At 40.9% G+C, this 17051-nt stretch overlaps 1 protein-coding gene across 8 annotated transcripts in view; it reads left to right on the top strand.

The window, feature by feature from the left end:
* Positions 1–17051, top strand: part of LOC123980534 (receptor-type tyrosine-protein phosphatase delta) — a 131781-nt gene that overhangs the window by 99754 nt on the left and 14976 nt on the right. For all 8 annotated transcript variants that reach the window (XM_046064967.1, XM_046064968.1, XM_046064966.1 and 5 more), the window contains 6 exons: positions 1869–2078; positions 3184–3344; positions 6406–6518; positions 9319–9416; positions 12888–13011; positions 16031–16206. In XM_046064967.1, the coding sequence (XP_045920923.1) occupies positions 1869–2078; positions 3184–3344; positions 6406–6518; positions 9319–9416; positions 12888–13011; positions 16031–16206 (882 nt within the window). The remainder of the gene's footprint in view (positions 1–1868; positions 2079–3183; positions 3345–6405; positions 6519–9318; positions 9417–12887; positions 13012–16030; positions 16207–17051) is intronic.

Below are 17051 nucleotides of genomic sequence, written 5' to 3'. Positions count from 1 at the left end.
CACACATTTCCTTTCTCAAAACTGGAAAATAAATAAGCTGAGGCAGTTGAGAGAGCAGGAGGAACAGGGGATGAGTCTTGCTGATTGACGCAAATAGCTGCAGAGAGCACTGTTCATATGGAAATGAGAACATGAAGTAGCCATCAAGTGCACTGCAAACCTCAACCCCCATACCCACCTCCTCCTCCTCCTCTTTGTGTCTGTGGTAATTACCTGAAGAGCTGCATCAGGCCTTCACGTCTCTTCTCATTCCAGGGAAAGCTAGGCTACTGCGTATGCACAAAACACTTGACAACTTTTATATTTAGCCAGTGGAGATGATTCAGGAGCTTCTGTGCACTGCAGGCACGATTAAGTGTGTAAGCACTGAAAGTTTTTATCACTATGTTTTGTGAGCTGTGATTACATTTCCAGTATTCCTTTAAATGCAGTGTCAAATATCGAAGGCTAATGCTTCTACACATTCACTGCAGCTTCACTGCACTGCAGTCTCTGTTCTAGCAATGTGTAGAAATGGAACCTTTCGGATAAAGTTTTTCTTCAGGTTATAACAATTTGAAATTCTAGGATTCCAAGATTCTTGTTTGTGAATCAAATCCTCTGGCAACTTATAGCTTGAAATTGTGAGCTTTTAAATTATTTATTTCTATTGTATAAACAACACAATATATTATATATTATTACATGTCCAGGAGGCTAAAAGAAAACACACCATGTCTCATCTGGCATTGGCTTTACAGCTCATGCCTACAGGCCCATGTCTGTAGCCTTGACCGATTGTCCAAAAGTCGCCCCTCTGTCAGAATTTATTTGTTTGTCAATATTGGCACTCACCTTTTCACAACTTTTCCCAAGGGCAACCAGATTTAGGCATGTTGACAGGAGAGATGATTGAAGACATTATCGGGCAGCACCAACAGGCCCACAGCCAAAACAGAGCACACACGAGAGCGCACACACTGTAATGTGAATGACAGGCACACATAACGCGCACACGTACACACACTCATTCGTGCACACAAATCAGAGATATGAAATCAGACACCCAAACAACTAGCCAGGCTTGATTAGCATAATTATCATCCACGCTTTGTACTGGAAGTTTAAAGTCAGATGGTACAGACGTGTATGAAGGGCAGACTTGATGCGTTTCTTTCAACCTACCATTATTATTACAATAATTACCCGGGAACACTACGAATGTTGAATGTTGTACGAATGAAAAAAAAAAGTGCTTTGATATCTAATAATTCCCTCAAAATACTAAAGTGGTTGATGATTTGAGGTAATCCCTTCCAATAACATATAGTTATTGATTTTTTGATTTGATTTGTCATAATTGGGAAAACATAGTTTGAAGCCACTGGCTGATACATAATGTATGCCACTTTGGCATGTCTTTAATTCATAGTTATGAAACAGTGAATTGGAAAATACACAATAATTAATACACTGTATTAAGTTGTAAGCACATCCAGCAAAAAGTCTCCCCAGATTATATTTGTCTACATCTGGCCATCTGGATAGTATAAAATAAAACATAATCGAGATATGTAAATTGGAAATGAATTCAGATTATTTTCTTTTTTACTGGTTGACACTGTTGGATAATCCTCAACCGTTTTATATGCTGGAAATCCACCCAATCTTTTAATTTCACAATCTTTTTCATTAAAAAAAACCCAGATGAAATAAGTCATTGATCTTTTCTGTAATGCTCTGCCTATCGCAATCAGCATTTTCAGCTCAGCAATCAGAAGAGAAATCGAGATCAAACAGATTTGGTTTGTGTAGATGTGTTTTTATGTGTGTGCTGGAACGTGTCCCTTTTGTGTTATCAACTGTCTGCTTCTTACTCCTCGCTGTAGCTGCTGAAGGAGATAAACCGTACGAGCAGAGGCCTTCGGTTCCGGAGGCAGGCAGAACCCAAAGCCTATATCGCTGCCTACTTCAAAGACCTGCCCAAAGAGTTTACCCTGGGAGATGGCAAGCTCTATGGGGACTTTGAAAACAAGCAACTCCAGAATGGCCAGGAGTACATCTTCTTTGTGCTTGCTGTCCTGGAGATGTCTGAAAATGTAAGTCGGCTCCCTCTTTTAATATTATTACATGTATTTTTATATGTGTCTCACATTATACTTGAGCTCAACTTCAGACAAGAGCTTGCCCCATGCTAGTGATCTCATGTTCATTGTGTTACAAAGTGTACATGTTAATAAACAGAGAGGGTTAAATCCACTGCATCTTGACGGGGGGGTCGGAGTTTGCTTCTGGTCAGATGTGTTATTCTGAGCCCTTGTGAGGCTTTGACTTAAAAACTTAAAGCTGCTGCTGGCCCAAGAAGCTGACCCTTGCTGCTTTGGGGGAGAGAAACCCCTTAAGACCTTAGCTGATCGCGAGAATACCTCGATAACAGGGCTCCTCTTTAATTGCGTCCTACGTGTGGTCCACCTTATCTCCGCTGCCGCAGCCAGTGTGTATGTGTGCATGTGTCTGCCTGGATGGAAGACCAGAAAGCCGCATGATTAGGCAGCTGCAGGCGTGATGATGGATTTGATGAGCTGCAGGGTCTATAGCGCTGCCACACACTCTCTCCGCTAACCCTGAGTTCAGGTAGAGCAAAAACGATAATAACGGACGGAGGGAAATCTCTAATTTGCCCACTGAAGCATATATTTTCTTCCCACAAGACCTTGTTTTTTTATCTCCTCTTAGAATGTGAAATAGTTCAATCAAGGCTCCCGCATAGGAGAGATATTGACGATAACTTTGATTGGTCAAACTGCAGCTTAGCAGAAATTACGCAGCAAAACTTTGAATTGGCTTTTAATTTGTATTGTTGCTAATGCTGTCTTTGTCAGACTCCTGTTAGATATGCTCTGTAAATTAATTGAAGTCCTGCAGCAGTGCTTTGAATAACTCGAGCTCATCAAATAAGTCTAGATCTACTTTATCCCTCAGCTTAAAGTTCTGGATGTAACGTTCGTATGTTTATGTCAAAGGGGCAATGCGATACATTGGCAAGAAAACATCTTTCAGAATCAGCAGCTGATAGGTACGATTACGGAATGAGGAGCAGGATGAGGTCCAAAATGTAGAAGTAGCATGTGGTGGCTGGAAAAGAAATCCTAAATAGTTTCTAGGATAGAATATTGATCAGCGGTTTGCTTTTCCCCGGCTCAGATCATGTATGCCACAAGCCCCTACTCCGACCCAGTTGTGTCAGCCGACATCGACCCCCAGCCGATCATCGATGAGGAGGAAGGCCTCATCTGGGTGGTGGGCCCTGTGCTAGCTGTTGTCTTCATCATATGCATCGTCATTGCCATCCTCCTCTACAAAAGGTGAGGCTATTAAATGATAATCTGCACATAGAAGGAAATGAAAAGAGAATTATTTTTTCCCACCAAGTGATGCAAATGCACAGGAATCCACCTCAGAAGGGACAACTACCTTAACAGTTTACAAAAATACTGTCCATGCAATGCTGGCAGACATTCACTGCAAGGGGACGGTGGAAAAATATGCACTACATCCACATTATTACTTGTAAATGCACATTTAAAATTCATGTATAGCTACTCAACATTCATGTATGACAATCAATATTTAACATTCATGACGCCAACACGCTACTAGGTACAAATATTAAAGTAGTATGTTGTAATGCAGACATTAAATGTAAGATTTTAGCTCAAAGCCTGAGGCACTATCCATGACCCCCACTGAGTAGTACACACACACACACACACACACACTCTCAGATGAGTAAATTCAAGCGTACAGCTACCAAAACTGCCATCAAATGCAGACGCCCACAATCCTTCACACAGAACCCCCCTGCACGCACAGACGCACGCTCACACTCACAAAAATGTAGAAAACACATGCGGTAGTGCTTTTTCACGTGCAATCAAAACAGCCTTTTTTGTCTGAAACCCCCTAGTGGTAGCGAGCCCCCACGCTGTCACTGCTCATCAGTCAAGCGTAGGAAGGGAGCGCTTTGACTATCTGCTGCATGTCACTGCATGTGTGTGCAGCTTTAGAGGGGCCCTGGGGCCTGGGCAAGCATCCCAGCCACCCCGAAACCCCCTCCCCTTTGTTACTACTACCCATTCCACGAGAGAGTAGCTCTAGATCCCAACACGGACCTTATGCAGCCCTCCTGCTTTGACATCAAGACGCACATGCACATGTCTTGCACGCATGCGTCCATACACAGATTTTCTCCCGCCCTTCACTATCTCGTCTCGTTGCATCTTTTTACATAAGGGCACATTTTCGGCAGACTTCATTCAATCAAATGCCCAGCCCTAAGCAGAATGTCACAGTATTAATTTTGGCAAGGTAAGATTAGGAAATGAAGAGTCAGCACAAGCTATAATCAGTGACAGCACCCAAACTGAAGACAAAACACATCAAAAGTAGGGTATTGGAAGAGGTGTATGCGCATAGCTTTATTCTGGCTCTCTCTCACACCTGTCCTTGGATTCCGTTCATATCAAGTTTTGGTTTGGATTATACAAAGGTGAATTGAAAGTGAACAAAGATTGTGTGTGCGGGGGGTGGGGCCTTCCAGTTTCAATTTGTGGCAGGCACATTTACACATCGATTACCAAGCCGGTGTCACCGGCGTGTTCGATAACATTCGGTGCATAACCAGGAGGTATTTCTCTTGTCAAGATCAATGCTTATGTGACAGAGGGCTCCTCTTGTGGAAAACAAAGGGCAACAACCATGTTATGTTGAGCTCTGGGAAAGGACATGGGGATAACAATGTGTACCTTTCTCAGAGAGAAACATAAATCAGACTAAATTGTACACCTATACACGTAGAAGTCAAGACATGTCTGCTACCAGACAGTACCAGTAGAGTCTGGAAGTTGTTTTTGGTTGCTTTTTTAAAGATATATTTAAATGCGGTTTATGCTTAATTTATACATAGTCATTCAATATTAAGACCCCGCATGTTGTTCGCATTTATAAATCCACATGGGTAAATCTTGAATATGCATAATTCTTGATTTTAATAGATCCAACAGTGCTAGGCTTATTTGCAGGAAAAGACAGACACAGCAATTAGGAGTCAAGAGATGACTTTTATGCTTGAACAAGAAGCAATCAGCTGAAACTGCTTGAAATAGCGGAGATACAATGTACAAATCTTGGATGCACCTGGGAAACTGTAGTATTTGAAACAAAAAGCCCCAAGGCTGCATAATTGAGCATAATCTCTGAAGTGAAGCATCACTAATCTTGCACGCAAAGCAAAGATATGATTGGTATCTTTTGTCTCTTATGCAGTCGTTCGCCTATTCTAAAGAAAAGTTTCTAGAATTCTCCATCATTTAAAGCCAAAGGTCTTACCACCTAATGTTGTGTCGATATTTCTTTTCTTGCTGACCAATGGAGCAGCAAACCAGACAGGTAAGAGTGAGAAGGAAGTCGAGGAAAACTAATTCCCTTTAAACCCTCCTTTTTCTCCCTGGACTATACATATTCTAACCTAAACACACAGAAATTGGTCGCCCACTGGAGTTGATGTCATTTGGGGAATCAAAATCAAAAAGAACATTTGTTAAACACGTTACTTACCATTAGCAATGAAATATTATTTCTATGACTCGCTGTCAACAGGCAGTTATTGGCAAATGAAGGAAAAAATGTTTTGACTTTTCCTACTAACTAACTTCAAATTGATAATGTCAAAAATCCATCTCATCACCTTCCATTATACATTGTGATGTGACCCATGTCAGTGACCAATTTTGTTTTTAATTCTTATGAATGAACAATTCGCATTGCCTTCTATGAAACTGACACTTGGTTCATACGGCATCTTGTGTCAGGGGTGACAATGTTGTACAATGAAAAGATGTGAATATGAGATCAAACCGGCTCTCCACAAATATGAATATTAAAACTTGCACTCAAAATAATAAAAAAACCTAAATTCACAAGAAAGTTCTACAATATACTTCAGTACAATAGCTATGTAGTAAATTAGACCTTTGCATGTATTTCTTTTAAATACAGTAACAGGACCAGGTTACATTATAATACACCACCCCTATCTACTGCTTCAAAATTACTATAGAGTACGGAGAATTGGCACCCTCTGACAGTATCATTGAAAAGTAAACATTAGGCTTCACTAAAAGGTAGTATTTAATGTCTAAGGGCTATTGTGTTGGATTGCATTATACTGTGAAGTGATGATGTTATTTAGTCCACCCTCTGTAGCCTTATGTACTGTAAGAACGTAGTCCTGTCACCGCCATAATTACATATTGGTCTGCAGTAGTTATTAGACCGCAAGGCAAGTTTTGTGGTTATACAGTAAGTGTTTTGAGCACCAAAAAAAAGTTAATCAAAAATAATTACAATTTGCTGTCTGTTCTGCAGAAAAAGAGCAGAATCTGAAGCTAGGAAAGGGAGCCTCCCCAACAGCAAGGAAATGCCACTGCATCATCCCACTGACCCTGTTGAGCTTCGACGTCTCAACTTCCAAACGCCTGGTACGTATTCCAAATGAATATGCTCTATGAAAAGGGATGCCAAATTCAAACAATTGCTTGCTTAAAGCTAGGGTAGGCAACATATTTCAGAAGCATTCTCTTTGTTATATTTTCTCAAATCCTCTTTACATTCTGACACAAAACTCTGATATCTGTGGTAGTGGCAGGCCAATGATTTCTTTTGTTCTGAATGAACTGATTGGCTTAGCTGCCCGTCTTCCTGCGCGCACTCTGCCCGTGCACGCACTGCGCATGACGATGTGTTTTGGGGGAGTGGCTTGAAGGGAGGGGGTGGGAATGTTTTTGGTTGGAAAATCTGTCTCTTGCTAGTTGCTCCAACGTTGCCTACGCTAGCGTTTAAAAGAAAAATGTATATTCCAAATTAGCTTTCTTTTGTTTTTATCTTTTGTTTGTTCATCTGCAACTATTGCTGACTCTGAAACCTGATACCGTAAAATCCCAAAAAGTATCTTGGTGCTGAGATTGGCGCTAAACAAGTGAGCAGTTTGCAGTCAGACAGTGGACAGGTGCTCAGAGCAGGCACAGAGGGTCAAAACTGACAGTTTCCCCCCCGGAGACACTTCTCAGAGGAGAAAATGAAGAGGCAAAAATGCAAGCCTGACAGATTCATGGCAGCTGCCGTCTTCCTCTGCACCTGCGTTATCCAGGTCATCAAGACTTGTCATGCTTACTCAGAATAGTACAGACTTGCGTGAATGGTATCCTACAGCTACAAGTTACAAGACGCAGCATTGTGGAAGGTGAGGGAAATGTTTTATGGCTCCCGTGTCCCACTTTGTATGCGAGCCAATGGATAAGCGACAAAAAACTGGTGACAAGCTGTAAACACTGGGGTATACTCTCTCTGACCTTCATTGCTGAGGTTTGTGGTGGTCAGTGGCCATGCCATGGCCTCGGTCATGTGGCTGTTTCTCACCTGAGGGAATGGTGAGAGACACCCGGAAAGGAGGTATGCATCTTTTGCCCCTGTCCTGACCAAAAGAGACGCACTTAACTGCCGTTTGAGTTCCTCTGGCACCAGCTGCTTTGAGACAGGTGTTCAGAGACTGACAATAATGTTTAAATATCAAAGCCATATTTTTCAGGTCAGCTCGTATGAAAGGAGGATGAATTATCCCTGCAGGCTCATTTTTTGAAAAAAAAAAGCTTATGCATATTTATGAAAGCTCTTCAATGATGTTAGGACCATTACTGGCTGTTTCATCCTGGCAGAGGGGTATTTTTCCTTTTGGCTCAGAGTGATCTCAACTATCCTCCCACTATTTCACTCGCCTCTCAAGCCATCACCCCCCCACCCCCCCAACAGCCTTTCTGAGAGCTGGCATCTTGGTTCTCTCACTGCCCAAAAAGGACCAAACGTGAACACTTTCTCTCAAGTCCTGAAGGGCTTCTACATTAGACCACCCCTCTTCTCTATTCTTTCTTTCACCTCTTTACCCCTCAATGGACATTTTCATCTTAAGGATGCTTGATGTTTGAGCGACGGCGTGTTGGAAATGGTACTTTTATTGTCCCCCAGTGGTGGAAATGGATTTTGAGTAGCAGGCTGCGATAGAAACACCCTTTGCCGTCTTTCAGAGAGACGTGAGAGTGGGTGGCAAAACGAGGCACAGCTTCCATTAGCTAATGCCCACTTCTGGCCGCAACCAAAATGTAATATCACCTCACTGGGAGTGGGAGGGAGAGAGAGACTGCCACCCAACTGGCGTGTCAAAATGGCTTCTCAATTCTTAAATGGCGGATCTTTGGCCACAGGCTGGATTGTGATGGCATGTACAAAAAGGTGTCTTTGATTGTCTCCACATCTAAGCTCTTAAATATGCTGATGACACATATACCTCGACTTCCACCCATATTTGACATTGTCAAAGTCAAGTGAGCTTACCCGAAGGCTGAAACTTTATGCTGCAGGCTATGCAAATAGTATATCACCATGTCAGCGTCTCAGGTTTAAATGAATGTTTTTTAAATTATTTCTATGAAATGCACGGTGGTGTAGCCAAGCTTCTAGCATGATTTGTATGTTACTAATGAATGTCCCATTTAGAATATACATAATCATTCAACTGCTTCTTGTCACATTTCAATTTCTACCTTCTGTTTGTGAATAAAATAGTCATCACATTGCTATGACATCTGCAATGTCTTTAATTACACCGCCGTTTCCTCCGCAGGTTCAGGTGCGCCCAGTCACCCCAGTAACCTCCATTTGTCAAGTTAGTTGGTCTCGATTATGCATTTGACATGATTTGGGGTTTTTTTGCTTTGTTTTGTTAGCTTTATTTCCTTTTTTCTGCCTAGTCTTGTATTCCCATCCTCATCTAATCCATTTGGTGTTAATGCTATGTCATCACAGGAGGCGGAGTTTGAAATGACAGCCTGAAAAAATGTCATCACTCAAAGCAGACGTCAACATCTGGCCTAACATTTTGAATGTTTGTTTCTTTGTCTTTTTGGGATGTTTGTTTGTGTCAGTGTCTTACTGTCATGCTAACTATCCACGGCAGCTTTCGGTGCAAATAACGTTCTTCTCTCTCAACTTAGGGAGAGTCCCCGTGGGGAAAGTGTGCTCAATGACTTCTCATTGGCTTCTGTGTCCATATTCTCTCTATGAGCATGGCCACTGCTTTGAGTGAACAAACTAGCCTAACAAGATCCACTCTTCCATCCCCCCTGTTAAACACACATGCTGCTTATCTAATGATTCTTCGTTGGCTTGTGCTTGGGTGATACCCTGTGACAAGACCAGTGACTGACCTTCAGTGCATCTGATTGACAGGTATGGCTAGCCATCCTCCAATCCCAATTATGGACCTGGCAGATCATCAGGAGCGCCTGAAAGCCAACGACAACCTCAAGTTTTCGCAGGAATATGAGGTAAGTGTGATTCAGCAGTTGTGATCAATTTTGAGTGTTGCAGCATAAAGACAACAATACCAGATAATGTTTAGTATTATATAGGAGCATTCACCAGGTGCTCACAAATACTGTGATTTCAATTACTTTCGTTATTTGGTGTCTTGCACTTAATTATATTTTCCCGAAAGCCTTAATCCTGCCGTTGCTTACCCATGCCAACCACACAGCAGTTCAATCACCAGAAGGTTATGTTAGGTTGGGAACTACTTTCATGAGGAATATCTTCACCGACTAACTCAGAGGTCTAAAATCAGTCAGCTCTTTCACGCATTTTGACATGTCATAGCAGGAAACTCACTTGTGTAATTAATAACATTAATAATGGCTGCATTCCATTTCTACTTCCAGGGCCCTGCTATTGTGCCTGCTGGCTCGCTGACATGACTTACTGAGACATTTAAATGGAACAGAGGCCGCCATTAATGTTATTAGTAACACCTGTGCTTTTCCCGCTGTGACAAGTCAAAATGTCTGCGGTGAAAACAGAGTTAGAATGGTAGTGTGAATGCCACTACATCCTAAAAAAACTAAAAAAACTAAAAACCTACAGTGAGAAAGCATATATGAATGACATTTTTACTGTTTAGAAGGTGAAATCAGTTGTTTATTAATGAGGTGATTTGGATGTCTGCATGGGGAGGAGTGCTAAAACACTAGAAACAGCACATGTTGTATATATGATATTTAATTCACTTCAGCAAATGATTTATTCCCATCATGTTATCTGCTCACTGGATGACATTTTAACCATGTGAAATAATATAAGCAACCAATAATAATAGGACTAAAACTCTGGGTTGCCTCGAGGTAGAACTGTGCTGGATGGAGCAAACAACACGATTTCAAAGGCTACAGTTTACTGACACTTGTCCAACCAGTTAATCATATCTACACTTTAGCTGAAGTCTCACTCTGGAATGTATGTCCGCTATCGGATATTGATTAGATCTTCAAACGTAAAAGTCCTTAAAATGTAAGTGCCCTTAAAACCAGGTGGGCTGCAGACAATGTACATGTTTCCTCCATGTTTGCTTTGCCTATGCATTGTATATGAATGTGTTTACAACAGTGGTCGAGGAGGTATTCAGATCCTTTACTTAAGTACTAATACTACACTAAATAAAAAAACTCCATTACAAGTCCTACATTATACACACGCACACACACATATGTACTATATTGCTTGCTGAAATATAATTAAGTAGAAATGGAAAGACACAATCCCACCCTCAAGTATTACAGAGAGTACAGATACCTCATATTTGTACAGTACAGTACTTGAGTAAACAGTCACTGGTTTACGAAAAGCTATGCGAGTAAGAGGTCCTTTCAGGGGCATTGTGTGAGATGAGAGCGGTCACCCTTCCTCTGCCCATTTCTCTCTGCGGGTCCTGCAACAGCTCCAAAATCTATGAGGTCACCATGTGGGTGGCTGCCAAGCTGCCCAATCATTATTGCAGCTTAAGTACATTGAATTCCAATTTCATAGTGCTTATTCGGGAACAGTGGAAACCAATTTTGCAAGCACAATGAAATAAAGATTTTTTATTATGAGCAATGTTGCAGACCACCGTTTCAACATATTTTGATAAAATATCAGGCTTAGCCAGTGGTTTGTCCCCTGCATATTGCTGCTTTAGGTGATTTGTGCAGATAAAGGACTCAGTGCTAAAATTTATTATCGTATTCACATTGAGCTCATGTTCTCTTAAATACCTCTTAATGTATTTCCCTCCGTGGCCAAAGTTTCCATCATTAAACAGGTCTAAAAATTAATAATATAGCTATTTATATTTTATGCATTTATTGCTCCTATAAAATACCCTAAAGAAATCATATATAGAACCATCTAGATTTTAAGAATGGTCAGAGTGCAATGTGTCCCATTGTACTTGGGTGCTACTTTCAGTGGAGATTAACTCATAAAACTTGTCTGTAGTCATTAAAAACACAAGCCCTATTTTCCCTGAAATGTGAAATGGAATGCTTTCTTTCATGTCTTTGTATTTTCCCTTTGTGATATTATATTTTATAGTTTATCTGTCGGTGATGAGGGACCATTATCAACCTCTGCTTTACAAAGTTGAAAGAGGGATTGGCTAGCAGAATCTGTTGAACTAGTCTCAAGTGTGGGATTCTAGTTATTGCCGTAAAGTCCTAAAAATCAAATGAGGAAAGCTGATGGAAAAACAAGCTCTTCCTTTGTGGCCAATTCAGAATTTTTTTGTAAATCTTTATAATTTATACATAGAGGTTATTTCATGCCAGAAGACAACACATAGTTCACTTAGCTGTTAAGAGCAAACTGTCTGTTGACACCCCATTTTCTAGAAGATCCTGAGAGGCCAGAATAGATTCTACGCAAATTAACCTACAAGAATAAAACATCTGGGTTTGGCTATTCATCAATTAAATCAGCTTTCAATCAGAGAACAGTCATTTCCTTTGGACCGAATAACCTCAAGTACTTTTAAATCAAGAACACAACATATCTCATGGTCACAACTTAATTCAAGAGACTTGTGTGTGTAGTGGACACCCACTGGTTATTATAGTATCACAGCATTATAACCTCATGTACGTGGTCACATCTCTCACGCGCGTCCAGGTGCTGTCTCTCCCGCTTCTTGTTCTTGCAGTTCTTATGCAAAAGTTCCTGATGTCGATTGTGTAGTTGCTGTGGCTGCTTTGACATACAGTATATTAGTGCTGTCTGCTGTAGTATAAAACATTCTCAAATTGTTGAAAATTGTCAATAACTATTAGTAACTAGTTAAGCTATCCTGGCCATTCAAATTAAGTCATTATTGATCTTCTCTTAGCACCCCCGACTGTGACTGACCTCCAGCATCACTGAATGTACTGTAGCCTTAAGTCAAACTCACCCATGCTGAGACGGCGCAATATTTCATCAATATCTTTCCTTTCTTCATCACTTCACACATATAAGGGGGTCAGGTCTGGTTAGCAGCACTAAAAATTTATATAATGCATGCATACAACACGTGATATGTTATTTAGCCAAATGTACCTGCAGTGTAGAGACGTGCAAAAAAAAAAAAAAAAGACTGTGGGACAAGGAGGACACATCAGAGACACAAGACTGAATTAATTGGAGCTTTCACTTTTATAAACTGCCTTTCTTAACAGTATAGCCTTGGCAAACAAGGGCCCAGTAAGGTTAGGTATGCAGACTCTTAGCACACTCTTAAAAAGATGTATTTAAACATCAGTATACTACAATAGACAAGATATTCATTTTCAGTTGCTCTGTGTTATAAGACATATTTCAGTAAGCTTTCTGATATTGATCTTGCATAAATACCTCATGGGCAATTGCCAAAGAGCTGAATTCAATCTTAGTACTGAACTATGTTCATATAGTGCAAATTATTCCACTGTAATGACAAACTTTCTTCTACTTCACAGTCCATCGACCCTGGTCAGCAGTTCACATGGGAACACTCTAACCTGGAGGTCAACAAACCAAAGAACAGATATGCCAACGTGATTGCCTACGACCATTCCAGGGTATTACTCTCCGCTATTGACGGTATGCCACCCACCAACATCTTCCCTCCCAACCTTTACTGTTACTCTACCAACAGCCAGTGCAACTGTATCTTTTAGACCTCAGGAACGCAACCACACTCTGATTTTTAAATATATTCCTACACAAGCACGCCAGACTACTTATTTCCTTTCATGCCTCAGGTGCTTACAAAGAAAGAGGTGGCTTTAGAAACAGGCAATTTTCCTTAAAATGCTGAGGCAAGCGTTATTAGAGCGCAAATTAGATTAAACAATGACTTATAGTGAGAGATGGAATTGAGTTTTACCACCATCTATTTCTCTGACTTGTCAGGTTATTCTTTTATAATGTCCCGCGCTAACATTGTCTACGAAGCTATGGCCTGTTTGTTGAGTGTAATTTAAACCAGAACAGTGGGCACACTGTAAGTGCACAGAGTAGCACGTTATTATGTGGGCTTGTTTGTGGGTATGCGTTTGTTCAAAAAACAGACATGCTTTTGCCCATTTGCCGCCTGGTTGAACCTGACAAAACTCGCAGCAGCACACAAGATAAAGTGCTAAGATTACACTGGCCAGAGTGACACAACTGATAAGGTGTCGTTTATGACATTACATGCTGTGAACATCAGACCCAAACTTTGGGGCTAGATAGTGGCAAATCTGTTTTTTCACAATTTCACTTGAGCCCGTCACCAACCTGACATGAACCAGCCCAGTCTTTGGCGGATTAAAGATGTGTCGCACTGTGCAGTACAGCTTCTAAGGAATGAAAGGCCATTTTGAAATGGCTAGTTATTGCTGGCTTCTTCACCAGTTTATTGGATTAAACACAATTGCACATACGCACACAGCTATTAATTAACCATTTCCATTGAGCTGCTCCCATGGAGGGCGATGGAAAATAAACAAAGGAGTAAATGGCTAATGTGACAAAAACAGATAGATAAAGACTAAGAGAGCCCTTTTTGCAGCCTCTCTAAGACGACACACAGCTTGAGTGTTGATGGAACTCCATTAGCCAGGCGTATAAACACATCTGCACAACCACATTGGAGCCTTTGTGCTACAGCAAGCGAGTAGTTCTCAGCCAGGGGGACATGAGGGACTTCCTCTTTTCCTTCTAAAGCTTAAACAAAGCCTTTTGGCAAGCAACGCGTCTATTGTTTACTCTGATTGAGTTCTTTGAATAAAAAGGGATTTGGGATTTGACATCAGAATTTGAAGACAGCTACAGTACTTTCAGAATTTATTGATGTGGGAACGGATCAGCAGAATCCTCGGAACACAGGCGCTACGATTCTCGAGTACATTTGTGAACTTTAATTTGTTGTGACATCACTGAATGTGCTCTACTTTTGACGAGGCACCTCTTGCCAAGTTTCCTGACCTTACAGAACATCACTTCATTTGATAAAATTGGAGCATTTCTCATTTCACTACAGCCAGTATTAGTTTTTGTTAGTATGACCGTTGCAAATTCCACGTTTCCTACAAATTCCATCAGTTCTATGTTCTTTTAGGAACATTAAAGTTATGTAAGAACTCACTGTTTTCGCCACTGTTCTGTATTTAATGTGGAAGCTGTCACAAGTCTGGGATTCAAGGAAAAGAGCTGGACTCGAGTCACTGGCCTCCGGTTCTACAATAAGGTCATCTCATATTAAGAAAATCTATTCAAAATCAAACGCGATGACTTTATAAATGTGTTCCGTAGTAGGAAAACGTAGGAATCGGACATAGTGCGAGTGTGGTCATCTGCTTGCAAATGTACAATGTTATGCACATGAATATCCTACTACTACTAAGAATCATCTTTATCATCATTACAACATAATGACTTAAACTTCCTGTATTTTCTTTGAGATGCCTTTGCTTTTCTATGATGAGTAACAAGTACTGAACAACCCTGTGACAATGTTTATTTCCCAATAAGCATATTGACAGAGAAAATGGTCACATTTATACAAATCCTGAGTGACAGAACGCATAAAGGCACATTTGCGAATGTGAATTAAACAACTTGCCTCATTTTCATTAAACCACAGTAATGTCTCTCTTTGCCTTTTCTTTTCAATTTGAAAACGCACTGGGCTTAATTGTATTTATCCCTTGTCCATCACGGAAATGTACAGCCGCCTGGCTGTGTGGACAACTTCAACAGCAAAAGAGAGGGTGGGGGACAGTTGAGAAAAAATAATGTGGGTTGGTTCTTCAATGTGTTCATATTCCATTTTCCCTTTTTTCTGTTGAATAAGTTACCTGGGAGTATAAGGGAGTCTGTGGGAGGGGGGGGGGAGCAGTTGCAGTGAGGGGATTCTCTGATACGTGGCGTCCATGCAGATGAGACTTATCTTGGTCGGCCATGTGTGCATGAAGCCCCTAAACTGCCAGTCCTAAAGCATTGACTAGCTGTCAGCTCTGTCTCTCTCGCCTTGATTCGAAAAGGCTGCTGTGCCTTTCATTTAATATAAGCAAAGGGAAGGAGGAGTGAGGATGGAAGGAGGGGGGGGAATTGTTTTGCTAGTTTTTTTGTGGGTTTGTTTTTCTCCATGTGCGGTGATAGACTTTTACAGACCAAGCTTTATCTGCAAGTCAGTTGCAGATATGGAAGAGAGACACAAAAACTGTGGATTCAAATGTGTTGATAGCAAACACAAATCCTTATGGACTGTAAAACTGGTTCCAAATGTGACTGTTTTATGCTATTTTACGATTTAATACTAAGAGAAAACATGGAGAATTGCCTCACATGGTGTCTTCTGAACCTTATGTGGGGGGAAATCAGTCTTTACCTGAAATAGCTATTGATAAAGTGAGATCAATATAGGAAGCAACAAATCCCACAATTTTGTGACATTTATTGTATTTTCCACATTGTGTTAGACTAAAAACGTGACACCTCAAATAAAATGGTTAACTCTGTTTGACGTACACCCACGATCTAAATTCTCCCTGTCCTCTGCAACACGTTGGTGCCTCTTATGAAGCAATCCTCTAATTCAGCTTGACAACCAAAGTCACAACTCGTCTCTTTTTAGGTATCCCTGGAAGTGACTATATCAATGCCAACTACATTGATGGCTACAGGAAGCAGAACGCCTACATTGCCACCCAAGGATCTCTGCCAGAGACATTTGGTGAATTCTGGAGGATGATCTGGGAGCAGAGGAGTGCCATCATCGTCATGATGACCAAACTGGAGGAGAGGTCCAGGGTAAGAGACAGACGTACAGATACAGCTTCTCTGGAGGGCTCTCCATCTCTCTAACGAGTCGTATTCAAATGAAATGACAGGGTTGAATCCAAAAAACATTTGTTTTGTTTTAAGCTTTGGAATGTACTGCCATAATTCATAAAAATACAAACACTGATTTAGAAGTCAAAAGAGTAATTTCCACATGTACTAAAACAAAAAACATTTTTAAAGCCAATTAAGTAATTTTTTTTTTTTATCTTCATTTGCCAGTGAAATTTGGCAGTATAAATTCGTCCAACTCTTCTCATCTTGTCTCAGTGAAGTGATCAGTTTGATGTCTCCATTTTTTGGTGACCCTGGTTAATTTGTACAGCATTTTGTACCGCAGATACCTTTGTATTTATTCTCCGGGAGAAGCCAGGTTGCATTCTGTTACCAACTGATATCCTCAATCCTCTTTTTAAAGCACTCTCGCTTGTTGTTTACTCCTGACTGATTAGTGGCACGGCTCCCTTCATTAGCTTAGCACTGCTGAAGGCACTGGATTACAATCAGTGATAAAAGAAAAATTAAAAAAAACAAAAAACCGACTCAAAGAGTGAAAAGCTAGTCCTTTAGGGTCGACACGGTCAAAAGGCACTTTCTATCTCTCTCTCTCTCTATTGCACCTCTTACAGTGTTTGACTGAGCACATGAAGGCTTGCACAGACTCCATAAGCTACTGACCTTCACACTTGCATGCCTTTTCTAAAAGCCAGGCATAGAGTTTACAAGGGTGCTGACTCAATCCAGAGAGCAGTTTCAATTCAGTATCTGCACAATCTGCAAAGCAAATAAACTCCCCTGGCTGCTCAACATTGTAT

Source organism: Micropterus dolomieu, linkage group LG12, assembly GCF_021292245.1.
Source record: "Micropterus dolomieu isolate WLL.071019.BEF.003 ecotype Adirondacks linkage group LG12, ASM2129224v1, whole genome shotgun sequence".
Taxonomy (NCBI): Eukaryota; Metazoa; Chordata; class Actinopteri; order Centrarchiformes; family Centrarchidae; genus Micropterus; species Micropterus dolomieu.
The sequence above is the reverse complement of the archived record's forward strand: the minus strand, read 5'-3'. Positions and strand labels throughout refer to the sequence as shown.